The sequence below is a fragment of the Lygodium microphyllum genome, chromosome 1 (genome assembly GCF_053477565.2).
Source record: "Lygodium microphyllum isolate KBCC chromosome 1, Lygodium_microphyllum_v1.1.10, whole genome shotgun sequence".
Lineage (NCBI taxonomy): Eukaryota > Viridiplantae > Streptophyta > Polypodiopsida > Schizaeales > Lygodiaceae > Lygodium > Lygodium microphyllum.
The window spans coordinates 14002861-14022318 of record NC_141135.1 but is presented as its reverse complement, the minus strand read 5'-3'; the positions used below and the strand labels follow the sequence as shown (position 1 = coordinate 14022318).

The 19458-nt window shown below is 39.4% G+C and overlaps 1 protein-coding gene across 1 annotated transcript; it reads right to left on the bottom strand.

Moving 5' to 3' along the window:
• Positions 1 to 3523: 3523 nt before the first annotated feature.
• On the bottom strand, positions 3524 to 9532 carry LOC148040856 (pentatricopeptide repeat-containing protein At3g09040, mitochondrial-like). Its single transcript, XM_087670794.1, has one exon. The coding sequence runs from the start codon at positions 8955 to 8957 to the stop codon at positions 6231 to 6233; it is 2727 nt and encodes a 908-aa protein (XP_087526920.1). The 5' UTR covers positions 8958 to 9532; the 3' UTR covers positions 3524 to 6230.
• Positions 9533 to 19458: the final 9926 nt, after the last annotated feature.

Sequence of the window (19458 nt, the reverse complement as noted above, 5' to 3'; positions counted from 1 at the left end):
ATGGTCAATTCCCTATTCTTTAAGTACAATTCTTTCCTATGTGTTGAATTTCATAGTGGTCAATGTATTGCGCACATTGACCACTAGTGCTACTTGAATTTCCTTCTCCTCTCTAGAAGAATAATCTCATACCAATATAGGATGTTGTAGAAATTGGTCAAATATTTCACACTTCAATTTCCTTCCCATGCTCTTAGTCTTATTAATGAAGAACTTTACTATTTCAAGCACAATTCATTGCTTTTTGAATCATTAGCCTCCAAATGAGACTCTAGTCCAAGTTAAACTTGCATTTTTCATGATACCACATATTGTATGATTTTGGCACATGATTGCAATTCTCTCTTCCAATGGGTGTGATTTGGTGGAGTTTCCTATATCTAGAATCCATTGGCTTGAGGTGATTGAAGGCAAAACACTTGAAATAATGGACTTTCTTATCTCTAAAAACCATTGATGGTAGGTGATAGAAGTTGAACTGCATGATCCATTGGATTTTCCTACCCTTGAAATCCATGGATAGCACATACCTAAAGTAAAATTCCATGATTTGAAGACATGTCATGCCTTTGAAATTGTGTAATTTACACAAGTGAAAAAATAACAAGATATAAATGCATATCTTGCCTTCGAAATCTTGTAATTTACACAACATAAGTGGACTCCTTCAATATTGTAATGCATCTTTGTTCTCACAATCACAATTCACACACACTGTGTGTGTGTGTGTGTGTGTGTGTGTGTGTGTGTGTGTGTGTGTGTGTGTGTGTGTGTGTGTGTGTGTGCGCGCGCGCGCGCGCGCGTGCGCGCGCGCGTGTGAGATGTGATCAAGAGCAAGAATGGAAGAGGGTCTTGCAATTTTTTATGCCCAATACAAAAAGATGTAGTTTGATCTTGGAGACACACACACACACACACAGAGTGTGTGTGACTATACTACTGAGAGATGTGATCGAGAGCCAGAATGAAAGAAAGTGTTGTAAGTTTTTGTTTCCACTATTAACAAACACTATTTACTCCTTGACTGCATGAGAGAGAGAGAGAGAGAGAGATGGAAGCTAGATCCACATTTGTAACATATTAAACTAAATCTATCTCCAAGAAAAGGCATGGCAAATAAAATATATTTTCAAGATGAACTTTTGGCCAAATGAAAAAATACTATTAATATTGGTGTATAGCAATGTTTAGGGACATGGTATTTGCTAAAGATTAACCTACTTATACTTATTTTGTAGGTTTATAAGGCTAATGATGTTATAGGGATCGACTTACATCATGGGATCATGCAATAGATGTTACGAAAATTACTATGAAAATGAGATGCATTTATATTTATTTATATATAACTTTCATCCTCTATTTACAGAATAATTGTGACTTGTTACATGTAAGCATTCCATGTGATATTGGTTGCATTGTGCTTAGTAGATAGATGGCACAAAACTAATGTGTTTTGTATTGTGGTGAGTAGATTAGGCCAAATTAGATTGATGATTTAATTTTTTGAAGAATTATTGACTATAAATAATATTTAGGTGAGTTTATATAGTAACCAATAATGTATAATAGTACACATGATACCATAATATTTATTCATGATATTTTGTGTTATTAAAATTGCTTTATTTATGAATCATAATTTTAAGCTTATTTAATCTCAATTTTAACTAAATTGTTGGACTTTAGTATTATTAATTTATCTGATTTAATCTCTTCAATATAAACAATGCTAGAGTATTAGATTCAAAATATGATTTTATCAAAATAAGCTTTCTTCATGGGATGCTTTGTTAATTTCTTTATGCGGTTCATTTTTAGACAGCTTTCCTAGAGATCATGCATAAAACAGGAGGTAAAATCAATGTTCCATAATGGAGAGGATGGAAACCCATACCTTTTGTCATGGAGGAGGTTGGGACCTATCATGTGATTTCCCTTGTTCTTTCTAGATTCATTAACTTATTCAAATTTTTTTGTGTTTAATAAAGTTATCTATATTTAAGATTGAGATGCTAGATTTGCAATGTGGTCTAATTCACAATAGATGAAGTGTATAGAAGCAAGAGATGAGGGTTTTAAGTTATGTCCAATTTATGTAGTTTGCATTGTGTCTTTGGCTTGTATGTGTAGTGAATGGAGGAGGTGCTCCATCTCTAAGCATGTTGCCTCTTGAGAGGATGTAAGCCTTCAACCCTCAAATGGCATTAAAGAGGAGATGCTCCATCTCTAAGCATTTGCCCTCTTGACAGGATGTGCTTACCCTCAAATGGCATTAAAGAGGATGAAATTTTTGATGATCCACATATGAAGGACACCATGATTATTTAAGTGATGCACTCCATGTTGAAGATAATGTTGTTGTTCCAACAAGGCATAAGAATGATGAACTTGTGGTTTTTAATGTATAACAATGTGTACATGAAAAATCCACATTAATTCTCCTCTCCAAGACACATGGGAAAATGCCATTGCTCAGAGTTTGTTTGTGGTAAACAAAGTTGTATTAAAAAATGGCTAGAAATTCTTATGGATGCAAGATCATGAGTTTTAGACTTGAAGTTTGCATTGACTCCCACTTTGTGTGGGCTATCAAGTTTTGAGTAGGGAGAACAAGATTGGGGAAATGTTTTATGCCTTATGAGACACATACACACATATCCATTGACATATGAAACTTTTTAATCCATGATTATTTGCATGGATACACACATGCCCATTTTAGTGTGGGTTCCTTGGACATCTTAGCTTGATATTGATTGAGGGATCTTGATGCATTCTTCTTTTATTGTATGTGTGTACCCACTACAATGTCTTCCTACCTTATCATTTTTTAAAACTAGCACTAGTAAGTTGGTAGCTATCAATTGCATGTTGTTATCTGCCAATCTACTTGCTAGCTCTCAATTGCATATTGCTTGCCACCACTCTAAATAGACAACACCTGCCACTAGAACCCTGTGAATTTTATTGCCTATGAATGTTGGTAGCTACCACCTACAAGTTGCTTGCTACCAACAATTGCATGCTCATGCCTATCATTCAATAGCTATTCAATCACATGTCACTAGATACTACTCAAAACAAAACATCTACCACTCAAAGCTTGTGCATTCTTGTACCTACTTGTGTTGGTAGCTGCCATCTCAAGTCAGTTGCTACCAAAAATTGCATATGATACTACCTACAAGTTAGTAGTCACCAATAACTTCATGCCACTAGGTACTACTCTAAGAAAAGAACCTCTCATTACTCAAAAAAGTTTTCGCTACAAACTAATTTATTATCATTCCTGAAAACTGATGTCTTATTGGGTAGGTACCACATTGCTAGCATTTTAGAACCCACCTATGTTTGTAGCTACCATCTACAAATTGATAACTACAAACAACAGTATGTGGGTAGCTACCACTCAAAACCTCATCATATACACATGCTTCTCAAAATTTGAGAGAGAGAGAGAGAGAGAGGTTTATATAATATATTTTTTACATATATTGGGACTAAAAAATGGTCCCTAATAAAGGGTTTCATTTACATAAGCTACAATCTACAATATAGAGAGCAAGGTCTTATAGCTTTATTAAATGAAAAAAGCCCCACTTTTACACAATCTCAATGCTCTCAATATCTTTTTTAGTCTCCAAAAGGCATGTAGCTGCATAATATATAAATGATTAGTCTCCAACAAGCATGTGGTTGCATAATCTCAATGCTCTCAATATCTTTTTAGTCTCCAACAAGCATGTGGTTGCATAATATATAAATGATTACTAGCTCTAAGTCAAGACAACCAGGAAGCTGGTCCAGTGACATAATTTCTCCTCTATCTTTTATTCCACAATTTTCTTCAATTGCAACACTATACCATTGGGATCTGCCATGTAAACAGCTGTCGCACCTATTGATGCAGTCCCCCTGAACCTGCTCGTAGTGCATCACGCTCTTGGTTGAAGGTTAGTTGGCAACGGGCCTTTCAAATGTGCCACCCTGTGAGGCTCCCAATTAGCTCCTACACCTGTGATTGCAAGGACGAGGACTCTAATACTTGTCTGTTGTGGGCAAAGCCTCCAAGTCCACCACCGCACATGAACTACTCTCAATGATGATGATCATGTCATGCATCTCCATCTCATAGAGTAAGGGGTGCTCTAACTGATGGACTGCTAGCAAAAAGCTCCCCCGCCTCAAGCATAGCATGTGTTTCCAGTAAGAATCTCATCATTAATTTGTTTGACCACTGCAGCTGCTCTTATGCTGCTAAATGGTGTCAAAATGCTAGCAAAGGTGATTGCTTGGATGAAGGCCCTTACATTGCATCCACAGCAATTATGTACTATGTTGCAGTCACACACTGTCTGGAGTCACTTCATAAGCTCTTTAGAACCTTTCGATAATTCCAACTACAATAAGAAGTCTCTTCAAAAACAGTGGGTTTGGCCTAAGTAGGGTGATTTAGACTATAGAAGATAGATCAGGTGAAAACACACCATCCTAACGTAGCTAAAGAAGTGTCATTTCGCATTGCATAGGGTTAAATATTTTTATTCCCCTCACCAATTCGGTTATTGGAAACCGGGTCTGGAAGAGAGATTTAGATCCAATGATGTTCCAATGCCAGATCGTCACTCCCAACAAAAATTACGCAATTCTCCTGTATTTTGCATACATCAAATCAGAGGCTTGTTTGTTGTGTTTTTTTTTTCCCGTAAATGTTCTTTGTGTTTTTGTACCTCTGTTACAGTTCGCATATATATATATCTCCCTCTCTTAATAGTTCCATCATGAATTTGTTTGCCCTTGTCAGCAGTAGCTCTCATGCTGTCATAGGCTATCAAGATGCAAGTGAAGGTGATGGCATGGCATTTTGATAAATGCCCTCACATTGCAACTATTACAGGCAAAACAGTGCTTCCTCATGATGCCTGTCTTTGAAATCATATGCAATTAGTGCATTCCTTGTGACTACATACAAAATTGGAAGCTCCCTAAGCACTATCAAATGTGGCACATTTGGCACACATATTGCCAAGTATTAGCTCTGTTCCCGGCCACCTTTGCCCAGCATCTCATCATGAATTTGTTTGCCCTTGACAATTACTCCTACACTGCCATACCCTTTCAAAAAGCAAGCAAAGGTGACTATGATTCAATAAAGGCCCTCATGCTGCATTGTTGAGAAGTGGTTCAACACTTCTTAGTCATATCCATGTTGGTGCAATTAATGAAAACCAAGTCACAACAATCTGAAGCTCATCAAGCACTACATTTGATATGCATATCTCTAAAGAATTGCCACCCACAATTTTTGTCTTGAGAAACTACAGCTTAATAATCTCATCATGACTTTGTTTACCCTGCTCCCATACTGCCACAGCCCTCCCCATTGCATTCCTTCAACGCAGTTCATGTCCATATAAAGCATATCCTGCAATTAATTCTCACTACATCCCATATCTGAAGCTTGTTGATTGCTCCTTGTGGTTTTGCAAGCACACCACATTTAACATACAACCAAAGCGCTTCCAAGGACAACCTCTCTTCCCAACAATCCCTGTATAAAAAAATTTCATAACAAATTTGCATGCCCTTATCCACTCCTACACTACCACAGGCTTCCAAGGAAACTAAAGAGAACTACACTTGGAGAAAGGCCCTCATGTTGCATCCTTTGGAAGCTGTTCAGTGCTTCCAAAGCATACCAGGTTTGGTCATATCCAGCCATGAGAACTAACCAAGAGGGCTCTTTCTAAGTTATGCCAGGTTCAGTGAATTAAGGCTACAGCACTCATCTCAGGTTCCAAAATGCAGGCCACCCTATTACAGGAAGGAAGGCATAAGAAAAAATGTATAAGAAAGCTTGTCGGCTATCGAGAACCACCTCTTTATTAGCCATGCATTGGCACAGGTGGGCTTAAAGGAAGAGGACTTACAACAGTGTTGGAACAAGAAAAGCCAAGTGTTTGAGAAGCCTTAAGGGCATCCCATAAAGATATGGTAAACCTAGCCTATTGGCAAAGCAATCAGTCAAATAATGAACACACAACTAGCAAAATCTGCTGCATTTGTTCTCCTCTCATAAAGTATATCTGTAGTATTTTCCTGGTTAAAAAATGTCTAAAAATTTTTAATCAACCCCAGCCATAGCATGAGCCCAATTCATGATCCTCATTATGGTATTAGGACCAAGATGATTCTACCTAAGGTAAAAGCAGCTTTCAAAATTTTAGCTAATGAGCCATTAATCTTGTCTTTTCTAGTCTATTTGCATCATTCCACATGCCAGCATTTGCATAAATGGCAGCCAACAGTAAGTATGCTGAGGAATCTTCCAGCTTCCACTCCACGAGTTGCTGGAAGCATCTCTCTCCCACTTCCACTTTCCCATAGATCTTGCAAGCACTGAGCAAAGAAAACAAGATTGTGCTGAATGGAGCAAACTGCATGGTTGCAATGAACTTTTCAGCCTCAAAAACATATCCTGATCTTGCAAAAAGATCTACCATGCAGAGGCAGTGATCTGGAGTTGGCTTGATTCCATATTCTTTCGTCATCAGCATGAAATAATCTTGGCCCATATGCACCAAGCTCGAATGGCTACATGCAGCAAGCAGACACTGGAATGTGATTGAAGTTGGCTTCCAGCCCTGCTTTATCATGTTCTCAAAACATCGAATCGACATTAGTCCCTTATGATTCTTTCCATATGCCTTAACCATTGCTGTCCATGATACAACATTTCGACTAGACAGCCCATCAAATACCTGACAAGCTTCTGCAAGTGAGCCACATTCGCCATACATGTCAACAAGAGCACTCCCAACGTTTAGTTCTCTTTCCAAGCCCCTCTTTGTAACTTCAGCATGTAACTGTTGGCCTGTTTCCAAAGATCCTGTAACACTACATGCCTTCAAGCTGCAAAGAATAGTGACAGAGTCTGCAAATACACCCTCTAGCTGCATTTCCTGGAAGCAATCAATTGCTTCTTTACCTAAAGCGTGTTCAGTGTACCCAACAATCAGTGCATTCCACAAAGATGTACCCCAATTTTGCAGTCCATTAAATACTTGCCGTGCTTCAAGGAGAGCACCACACCCAGCATACATATCCACAAGTGCACTGCCCACATAGGCTTCTCTTTCAAATCCCCATTTGGAGATTTCAGCATGTATCTCTTGGCCTATTTCTAAAACTTCTGCAGTTCCACATGCTTTTAAAATGCAGATAAAGGTGACTGAATCTGGGGATATGCTCTCAAGTTGCATCTTCCTGAAACAATTCTTTAACTCCTCATTATGCCCTAGTTCGGTATACCCTCCAATCAATGCTGCCCAAGAGACTGCATCTCGACCTGACAATCGGTCAAACATGTATTGTGCATCTGCAACAAAGTCACATTTTCCATACATATCTATTAAGGTATTGCTCACATGAAGCTCTTTCTCCAAACCTCTTTTTATTGTTTCAGCATGGATTTGTTGGCCTGTTTCTAACGCCCTTAAGGTGCTACAAACTTTCAGGCTGGAGATGGCAGTACCAGGGTTAGGAAATATTCCCTCCAGCAGCATTTGACCGAGACATTTCCCTGCTTCTTCATCCAATCCATGCTCAGCATATCCTGTAATCAATGCATTCCAAGAGATAGAATCACGCATTGGCAACTGGTCAACCACATGGCGTGCTTGTGCAAGCAAACCACATCCGATGTACAAATCCACCAGGGTGCTATTCACCCGTAAATCATTTTCAAAAGCTCTCTTGGTTGCTTCAGCATGTAGATAAAGGCCCATATCTAAAGCCTGTCCCATGTCACAAGCTTTCAAACTAGAGATGAATGTGACAGGATCAGGAACAATTCCTTCCACCTGCATTTGATAAAAGCAGTCAGCTGATTCAACGCACTGCCCCTGTTCAGCATACCCTTCAATCAATGCATTCCAAGAGACCACGTCTCGGACATGCATCCTTTCAAATACATGGCGTGCATCTCTGATTGACCCACACTCCTTATACATGGCTACTAGTGTGCTACCAACATGGAGCTCACTTTCCAATCCCCTCATTATCGTTTCTGAATGCAACTGCCGGCCTGCTTTGTCAGCTGCTCCTATGCTGCCACAAGCTTTCAACGCACAACTAAAGGTGGCTGCATCTGGAGAGTGACCCTCACATTGCATCCTATCAAAACACTCCAATGCTTCCTCACCATGTCCATGCTGTGCATATCCTGCAATTATTGCATTCCATGTGACCACATTTCGAACTGGAAGCTCATTTAGCACATTTTCTGCTTTTGAAAGTGCGCCACATTTGGCATACATGTCCAGCAGAGTATTGCCAAGCACAATATCTTTTTCCACCAAACCCAAACCAACAATCTTGTCATGAATCTGTTCGCCCTTGTCGATTGCTCCTACGCTGCCACAAGCTTTCAAGACACAGATGAAGGTGACAGCATCTGGTGACTGCCCCTCATGTTGCATCCTATCAAAACACTTGAGTGCTTCTTCACCATGTCCCTGCTGCACATAGCCGGTAAGTAGCGCATTCCATGTGACCACATTCCGAACATGAAGCTCATCAAGCACTTGTTGGGCAATTGCTAGAGCTCCACACTTTGAATACATACTAACTAACGTGCTAGCAATATAGCAGCTCTTTTCAAGTAAACCATGCTTGCGTACATATGTGTGCAACCTGGTGCCTCTGTCTAAGTCCTTATGCTTTGCACAAGACTTCAGCATATTCACCAGATGACCTTCTTCCACGTCACCTTCCACAGGACGAGACTTGCTCTCTTCAACAAATGGGCTGCCTTCACTCCTCACATGCAACTTCCCATCTTTCATTTCTTTAGCAAGCGCAAGTCCTCTTCGTCTAAGCTCTTGATCAACCCATGGTGGACTGTTCCAACCACTTAACCACAAAGAGTCTGCAGTTAGAACTTCCATTTTCATGTTTGGCTGGCTCTGCTTATCTTTTGTGTAGATTAAGCTGCAGCATAATCTACCACGAAGTTTCTGCAGTAAGAACTTCCATTTTCATGTTTGAGAAAGAAAAATTCCTGCAGGTAGGACTTCCATTTTCATGTTTGGCTGCTTCTCCTGTAATTAGGTTTGCATTTATGCTGCCATGCAGATAGGACTCCCATCTTCCTGTCTTGACTGAGTTTGTTTCTCTTGAGTCTACATTTCCGTTGGTGTAGACTATGCATCAGAGACTGCTGGAGACATGGCGATCGAGGTCTGTCGGCATGCGCGGAAATCAATAGAGGGAGAAAGCTCGCCTCGCGGTTCCAATCATCCCGCCGCTGAAAGGGATCGCCACGGTACTTCTTCAAGAACCCGACGGCGTCTCGTCTGGTGACATTGTGAGGCTTCTCTGCAGCCATGGAGGATCCGCCGCAACAGCGCAGCCCATCGCCCGCGGGAGAGAACATGGCTGTTCTGTGAGGACGTTACTCTGTCACAACTGGCTTGTATCCAATTCTTTGTATTGTATTCTCTTGGTGTTGCATGTCATTAGCAAGAGGAGAAGACATTACCCAACCCCAAAAAACAACAAAAACGAAGAAATAAAAAACTCGATATATCTCCTTAAGTTTAAGATTTACCAATTTGGTCAAAATTCCTAAAATTCCCTACTTCTAGCAAAATTCTCAATATACCTCTCATAAGTTTGCAAAATATATTTACTAAATCACCTTCTATACATGTTTATGAGGAGAATCATGTTTCAAAGGCACCACATGATAGCATGACAATTTCTTTACATAGTTTTTTGTCAGACAAGTGCAAAGGTTTGCACTAAAAATTCAGAATGAGACTTTGAAATTCTAGAGGGATGAGTCACAAAGCCTTCTAAATTTATGTGAAAAAGGAATCTATATAATCATACACTCATATTGATATACTATTCAATACTTCAAAGTAAAAAGTAATAGGGGAAGGATAATCATTGTACATTTCTCTCTCTCTTTCCCCTCTCATGTGGGTTAGTTAATGCAATGTATCAGTCTCTCTATAGTCAAGAACTCTCTATCTTTGAGAAACAACTACAATAAACCACACCCCCCCTTTCTCTCTCTCCCCCCCCTTAAGTCCCCACTTGCATGCTTCCAAATCCTAGTCATACACTACCTTCACCCTACCACTAAACAATTCCAACTAATACCAAGTTGCTCTCTCTCTCTCTCTCTCTCTCTCTCTCTCTCTCTCTCTCTCTCTCTCTCTCTCTCTCTCTCTCTCTCTCTCTCTCTCTCTCTCTCTCTCTCTCTCTCTCTCTCTCTCTCTCTCTCTCTCTCTCTCTCTCATTCTCATCCACTACATGCTAAGGGAGAAGGTGAAGAAGATCGAGGATAGTCGGAGCATCATCGCCTGGAGAAACTGTGGGATGGCCATCTCAAAGCCCATCTCTAAATCTCCACTATTATGGAGAGCATCATGAACACCTCAAGCCCCAATATGAAGTACTTGCCACCACCCTCTCCAACCCATTAAGTAATGCCATGTTCATCTAAATGTAATAGAAGCAATGAAAGTAGACATGGCAATAGCCATGGCTTTGCAGATGTGAAAGAAGAGGGCAAGAGGAGGATGGAGGTGTATACTATACTGCTACTACAGGAGTTGGAGATGCAAAACATGGTTGGGAGAGATATGAGAAGTATGCAACATGGGCAATGTCGCAAGTAGTGGTGAGGCTAGCAAGGCTAGAAGGGTGGAGGGAGGGCATTGACATGTTGGATTGGCTAGGGCTGCTCTTCCACTTCTAAGTGGACAACGTAAGGAACGAGTGGGAGCAATTGATGATACAGTTGGTGAACAAGCTGATGTATTTGTTACCACCACCATACCCCTTCAATCAACTATTGAATAGCTAAAGAGATATTGCATAGTGGTATGCAAGCTTAGGAAGGAGCTTTGTTAGATATGATCAATGCCCCACCCTTGTAGCATAACATCAATGTTCCATGATTCTCAAAGTTGTAAGGCCCCAATTATGAGGAGAAGCCATGCATGAGCACTAGTTGAGCCTTGAATTGTATGTTAGATGAGGTCCATGTGACTAGATAGCAAAAAAGTGACCTTTGTGGATCTAACCTTTAGGTTAGAGTAGTGAAGGTGGTAGCAACTTGAGGCACAATATATCGTCTTGCAATGTATGGAAGTTATTAAGGACTCCCATTTTAGGGTGTGAGGGCCTTGGAAACGGCCCTTAACTAGGGAGGTCTCAAGGGGGACAATGGCCCCATGATGGGGTCAGAGGGAAGCCATGGTATGATAGTAAAGAGAATATTCTCTAGAATATTTCATAATATTCCCTAGTCGGCTAGTGAAGGTTCATACTATTGTAAACCACCTTTTTGGGCTCTAAAGAGAGACCCCTTCAAAGTCATTATCGTCTATCTCTCACCCAATTAGAGTATTCCAACTAGCCTTAAGCTCTTCACCTATCATCTGTCTAGATCGCCATCTAAGCTTCATAGTGGAAGTGTATAAGTGGACAAAGCCACTTGTATCAGTATGTTTAGAATTAAAGGAATTTTTTTTCGTCTCTAATTTGCTAGGTGCCCTCTATTCCTTAGATTCTATACATTGCACATTGTAATTTTTACAAGGTCTTTAAAGACTATGCCAACTTGTGATGCAACCTTATCCAATGGAGAAATATGCAACAAGTGCTAGAGTTTGCATTCACTTACAACCCTAACATGAAGTGACAAGAGCTGTTGAGCATGTCGTTATTCTAGCTCATGTGGGCCTGTGCACTCCCTGCAACTCTACATGCAACTGTATTGATGCAACCATGCTACGACCTGGATTTGTAGCTACATAGAATCTACAAAGATAGATAGATAAGCAACAAATAGTGAGAGAGAGGGAGTGCCTTCAAGTTTTGTAACACTGCACAAATAGATAGATTGAGAGAATAAGACAAAGAGAGTAGAAAATCATAGCTCGTTGCTTGCACACTAGTGGTGAAGAGGAAAAGATCTTGGGTAAGTTACTCATGAATATATGTGTGCATCACGTGGGTTCAAAATAATTTTTTTTAATACCATTTTTAAGAAAAGGGTTATATTTTATTCAAGAAAAATTCACAAATAAGGATATTTATAAATAGGCCTTGAATGTACGTGATGTAGATGATATACATATAGTAACTTCCCCGAGGAAAAGATAAAGAGAGAGTGTGTGATGGAGACCTCTTGTGACACCAATATGGATTTTTGGATCAACATTTGGCTAGGGTAGAAGGTAAAGATAACCCTACAACAAGGCAGTTGCCCTCCTTTACATGAGCAAGGGGACAAGTACCAAGGTAAAACATCTTAGTAGGCTATGTGAACCCCTTCCTCACAAACCAATCAAACTCTTCAGTATATACTTGCCACATACTTGCCAGCGTGAATAATCTCATGCATGATTACACACATGCAAATGACAAAAAAGAAAGCCCTTTATCGGATGGTGATCCTACATTGCCAATCATGAGGACAAAAATCATATTACAATAGATTGTTGCCTTCTGTGAGAGGGTAGCCATCTTTTATTTTACAGGAAGGGTTCCTTTGATTCCCTATATTATAGTGTGTCTATAGGCCATACTTTTGAGTGATGATGTAAGTCAAATTGAGGCTTTAGGGCAACTGCAAGCCCTTCTTGTAGAGGAGATTGATGATGGCCCTAAAGGGTTTTTTGAGATTCTCTTTCGCTATTCAAATGCTCGGGCATGCACAATGCAAGATATCCCTCTATTTCTAAATGGTCATTTGGTTCATGCTGTCCCATGGAGGAATTTCTAGATATTCTAATGCAAGCATGCTTGATCTGGGTGGAATTGGTTAATTTCCCTTCTCACCTTTGGTGACTTCTTCCTCTTGTATTGAGATCTCTAAGTCGCCTTAGTGGAGCCTTGTTTGGCCTCTTAGAAAGGAAATAGAGCTCACATGCTTTGGGATGTCATAGTAAACCTCCGCCATGTAAACAAGAGGGCAGGAGAGATAGAGAGGGAGAGAAGAGAAGTGAGAGAACACTATAAGAAGGAGAGAGAAATAAGGAGAAAGGGAGAGAGAGCCTAAAAAGAGAGAAGGGTAGGAAGAGAGAGAAAGGAGAGGAAATCATGGAATCTTGTTGAGGGTGAAGAGAGTTCTTTGTTAGTCCATCCTGATCCTAAAGATTTTGACCTCAAAAACATAAAGTAATGAAAGGGACTTATTGCAATGGCTAAGGAGGAGGGCTGTAGAGTACTATTTTGACCAACATTATAATGAGAGAAATTTTTGGATGAGGAGCTCATATCCAAGAGGAATTGTGTGTGTGTGTGTGTGTGTGTGTGTGTGTGTGTAGATGATATACATGAAATGGGCATTGCCACATGGAAACTTGGCCACCAATTTATCACAAATGGGGGCTTGAAGACTATGGATAGCATGTTGTCCACCATAGACCAACTAAAGTAAATATATCATAACTTTTGATAGGCTGCTCCAAATGGGGTGTGCCACATGTGTAGCTTATGATAAGTACTTTTGGCCCATGTATGATGCTCTTGGTTGTAGTTAATGCAAAAACAAAATTGTTCTAAAACAAAGTGATGTCTACATGCAATTTGGGGCCAAAACAAGGCATGTGTAGCTAGTGTTTAGCCCATTGAGCCTCTCTTAAGTGGACAAACTCCTCCAAAATGGTGGCTAGTTGTCGAGAGGCTTCTTCCAGTGGTAGAAATTCCCATTTGATGAGTTATTATTTGATAGATTGGGACCTTAAATGCTTATCTCATTGCCGATGATTGTCTCAAAGATACACTAGATGATGCCTTCTTCATCTATGGAATGTAACTTCTCCATATAGTCCACAAAGGTGCCAATGAAGAGCTTCAATTGGATGACATGAAACACATTGTGAACCTTGATTGAGAAGGGGAGCTCTAAGCAACATGCCAAGTCACCAACTCTCTTTATGATCCAATATAGTGTAAAAATTACACGGGGCAACGAACAGAATCTGAGAAAGAGATAGAGAGTGCATAACAGATAAGAGGAGAATTTAAAAAATTCTTTAGCTCTAAACAACTGATACAAAGATGGCTTTGTCCACCCGTGCGCTTCCACTGTGAAGCTTAGATGGCGATCTAGATAGAAGATAGGTGAAGAGCTTAAGGCTAGCTAGAACAACTCTGATTGGGTGAAAGATAGATCATGGATGGTTGTAAAGGGGTTTAGCTTTTATAGCACACGAAGGTAGTTAGGTTGGCTTGACCAACCTACCATATGAGGCTCCACTAGTTGGTCAGTGAATATTCTAGAAAATATTCCCTTTACCGTCATAACTTGATGCAATGTGCCTCAAGTTGCTACCAGCTTAACTACTCCGTTTGACCCAAAGATTAGACCCACAACGGTCACATAGATCTCATCTGACATACAAGTCAGGACTCAACCAATATTCAAGCTCACATATGGCTTCTCCTCATAATGGGGGCCTTACAACTTTGAGCACCATGGATCATTGGTGGCACCGTATGAGGGTGGGGCATTGAGCATATCTAACATATAGGCCATAGAACCTATGGGCCAACTTGTTACTGTTGCCATCATTGAGAGTGGAGTAATGAGACTTCGGCGCTTTCAAAAGGACCAAATCTCCCTCTTGGAATTTCATGTGCCATCTTCTCTTATTAGCATAAAGCTTCATATGATCTTGGGATTTTCGAAGATTCGCCTTACATTGCTGAAGCTACAGGGGATTTAGTAGTAGTAATAAGGAGATGTCACCTGCGTGCAAGAAATATATGAAAATACCCCTTATCTACCCCCTATTTATGGGACCTTACCTTATAAAATGTACCTTCATTCCCTTAAATAACCCCCCTCCCTTACACTCACATGGTACCATACGGTAAACCCTAGTGGACTCCCTGGGGCTGAAGCAAGGCATGCATGTGCTCTAACTCTTCTTTGCTCTAAGGGTTTATCTTGTCATTGAATAGGACCATAGGGAGGGAAATCTTATATCCATATAGTGCGTCCAAAGGAGAAAACACAATGCTAGAGTAAGTGGAGTTGTTTTATGCAAACTTAGCCAAATGGAGCCACATATCCATGTCGTACATCATGCAAAAGTGCCTCAAATAGGTCTCAAGCCATTTATTGACCCTCTTGGTTTAGCCACAGTTTGGGGGTGGTAGGTTGTGGATGGAGCATGCTTGTTACCCATAGATGTGAAAACCACTTGCCAAAAGTTGCTTATTAACTTAGCATCTCTATCATGCATTATGACTTGTGGTAACCCATGTAATTTAAATACATGCTCTATAAAGTAAGTAGCCACTTGAGACACGATATATTGAGTCTTAGTGGGAATAAATTTGGTAGCTTTGATGAGCATGTCTACTACCATATATATGCTATTCCATCCTTTCTTGGTTATGGGCAAGCTATAATAAAGTCCATGGTGATATACATCTAATTTCCCTCAAGGATAGGCAAGGGTTGCATAAACCAACTAGTCTAAGGGTATTCTCCTTGTTCTATTGGCATGGAACACATTTAAACACAAAATCCTTGACATCCCTCCATAGGCCCTTCGAATGAAAGTTTTTGGCAATCATATCATATGTCTTGAAGGCACCCAAGTAACCAATAGTGGGGTAATAATGCATCTCTTCCATGATCTTCTAAGTGAAGGGAGAAGTGTGGGGGGGTGAAAATTTTACCATGGGACCATATGAGTCCATTCTTAAGCTAATATTGGGAGTTTTCTTCTTATATCTCATGTTGCAATTTCTAAAATATGTGAGCGAATTCTTTATTTAGTAAGTAAGCTTCCTAGAGCTTCTCAATCTAATCACTATGCAACTCCGATATGGATGACACTCTACATGCCCATATCCATGATAGTGAATCTACTACATTGTCTTTGCCCCTAGTGTGAGAGATGTAAAAATCAAGATTCTACCAAGTTGCCACCCATCTCCTCTGCTTAGGAGTCAAGGTAGATTGAGTCAAGAAGTATTAGAGGACTCAATGGTCACTCTCCACTCTAAACCAACTGCCATAGAGATAATGGTGCCATTTCTTAATAGCATGAAGGATGGCCAACATCTCCTAGTCATAAACGTTCATTTGCATTTCTTTTTCATTAACTTATGGTTCACAAAAGCAACCACACCATGTTCTTATAGCAAAATAGCATGTATACCTCTACCAATAGTGTCACATTGAAATGGTGAACTCTTTTGAGAAGTCAAGGTATATGAGGATAGGGGTTGAAGTAAGCATTTCCTTCAATTGATTAAAGCTACAATGACATTCCCAAAAAATGACTCATTCTTTAACTGATTTGTCAAGGATGTTGCAATTCTGGCATAATGCTTGATAAATCTTCTACAAAATGAGGATAGATTAAGGAAACCATGTAGGGATGTGGTATTAGAGGGTGTGGGCTAGTCCATAGCACAATGCACCTTTTTGGGGTTAGCATGTATGCCCTTCTCGCTCACAATGTGCCCCAAGTACTCCACTGATGTCTAGATGAATACAAACTTGCTCTCTTTAGCATAGAATCTATACTCTCTCAAGACGTGAAACACCCTTCGAATGTGCCAAGTATGCCTTTTGTGACTTACAGTAAAGATTTTATTCATGAGGCTTTGAAATGTGGCTGGGGTATTTATCAATCCAAAAGGCATCACTAAGAAATAGCAAAGGCCATGATCAGTCCTGAATGTTGTTTTTACCTCATCACCCTTTCTCAAGCATATTTGATGATAGCCAAATCTCATATCAATCTTGATAAATTACCATGCCCCTTTCAGCTCATCAAGAAAGTTATCAATCCTAAGAATAGGATACCGATTCTTGAATGTGACCTTGTTCGCCTTTGTAGTCAATGCACATAAGGAAATAGCCATCTTTTGTCTTGACTAATAGGACTAGAGATGCATAAGGGAGAGTTGAAGGCATCTGATACGAATCTTTATACTCTTCCATGGCTACTTGCACCAAAAGTTTTACTTTTTGTTTACTTTTATTACAATACTCTATATGTTACAACCACACATACCACATTATCTTGAACTCCCTCTAAATAGACGAATTATGCCTCCATGACAAACTCTATATACAATTGAGAGAAGCACATGGCACTTTTATGCAAGTGTTTCAGCCAGCCATATCCCAAGACAACATTAATAGGGCCCATGTCTAGTGCAATTAGATCAACTAATGCCATATAGTTTTTAGTCAAGTATAGGGGAACCTTTGAGCATACATGTGTGCTGATTTCTTCATCACCATTTTCCGCTTGAACGTTAAGGGGATGTTGTAATTCTATAGGAAAAAATTTCAGCCTATCAATGGCTAATTTATTGACAAAACTGTGTGTGCTACCACTATCCACCAAGATAATTACATGCTTTTCATTCATTTTCCCTCAAATGCACAGTGTGCTCGGGCTCCTAGAGCATGTCCATGCATCCATAAAGATGGAGAAAATGGAAGTGGCAACATGAGGGGGTGTAGGAGGAGTAATAAAACCAATGTCATGAGGCAAGCAACCGCCTAGGTCAAAGGTAAATCCATCTGCTAGCGGGTCATACAACTATTCTTACTCAAGGTCCTCTCCATAGTCCTCATTTTCAACATGTAGTAAGGTATTTGCAACACTTAAAGCATTTGATTTTCCAACTTTATTTTACCAATCCTCCATAACATACATGCTATGAACCTTGTTGACCTTTGCTATCTTGTAGTGGCATTTTAAGGCATGGTCACTTATGTCCACACTTAAAGCATAAGCATTTTTCTTTTTTATCCTTCACAACATCCAATGAGATGAATTTTTGACCACTTTGATCACTCAGTGTTGATGCATTTCATGGCATGTTTTTAGAATACTTGCCATCTTCATGTAGGCTAAGTATTGTCACAAAACTGCCCTATTTCCTTTCAACATTAAAGGAGGGGCAAGTGGGGATTTTGGGGCCGCTAATGGGCATGGAATTTCCAATATAAACACCAGCATATTGTCCCCACCTCATCGAAATCCTTGCCTTCTCAAAACCCTCATTCTTGTAGATTCCTAACATATCTTTTAGTCAATTTAATTGCATCAAATAGGTGTTGAGGGCAGAATTGACTTATTTGTTGAGTTGGTTTTTGTTGTTTTTATGATCTCTGAATGGTTGATTTTGAGGATTTATTGATTAATTTTGGATACGTTTGAAGTGTTTTGTGATGGTTTGATTATGATTGAGAAGCTTGTGATGGTTTTTGATTGAGATATGATGTACTGATTAGTTCTATATTGTGTTTGTTTGGTTTTGTTAGATTTGATTTGGTTCTATTTTGGTTTGTTTTCTTTCTATTTATTAAGAGGTTTGATTGTAAAAGAGTGGTTTGAGAAAATTTTTGAGAGAGTGTTGAATGGTTTAAATTGGTTTTGGTTTGAGCTATATGGTTTTTATGCCTTCTATTGACCTTCTGTAAAGTGTTCTATTGAGCTTCTATAAATCTTTTATTTTATTCTGGTTTATTCTATATGCTTCCATGAGTGTTCTATTGGATGAATGTTTAGCTTTGGAATGTTTTGAAATCTTGAAAAGAGATGAATGAAAGCTCTTTGAAGCTAGAAGAAGCGGAAGAAGTAGCTGATGAAGACTTGAACAGAAGACTGAAGTGACAGTGACAGTAGTGAGCGCTCAAAGGTCAATGTAGTATCTTTAGAGGATTATCAAGTGTTACTCTTTGTTATTCCAGTATACTATTAAGAGAGAGTATAATATGTGAGAGAGATAGTTAATGTTTTATGAAAAATAATGTATCTATGAGAGAGATTGAGAGAAAAACTATGAAGACTATGAAGATGATGAAATATGAATACTATGTGATGAATTCCATTCAAAGTCAATTATGTATTTGTGTTATTTTGATTATTTGATGGTTCCTATGAAGATTTTGAAGAATATGTTAAAGATTTGTTGTGATAAATCTATGGGGGATTCACTATATGATACTGCGTGAAGATTGGTTGTTGTTGGTGTTCATTTTCTTCTTGTGGTTGATTAAAATATGAAGAACATGCTTGTTGGTGTGACAAGATAGATATTCTTGTGCTAGTTTCCCCATTTTCTTGGTGTTCCTCTTGGGGTTCCATGTTTTTAGTGCACAGTTAGGGAAACAACAAGCGCCAACGAAGGCTAAAAATGAAAGCAGTGGCACTACTAAAGAGGAAGAAAAGTAATGGAAAATTGTAGAATTCCTACTACTATTGAAGAATTGGAGATCTTCATTGTTGCCAAAGCCACTTTCTACAACAAGCATATTCCTCAATGATGGAGACATGTCACTATCTTGATGTGGGCTCTATGTGACAAATTGATTCCATTGTCTTCTAAAGCTACAGAAAGTTGTATCACTATAGCTAATTATTTTCTACAAAACTGAAGGAAAAA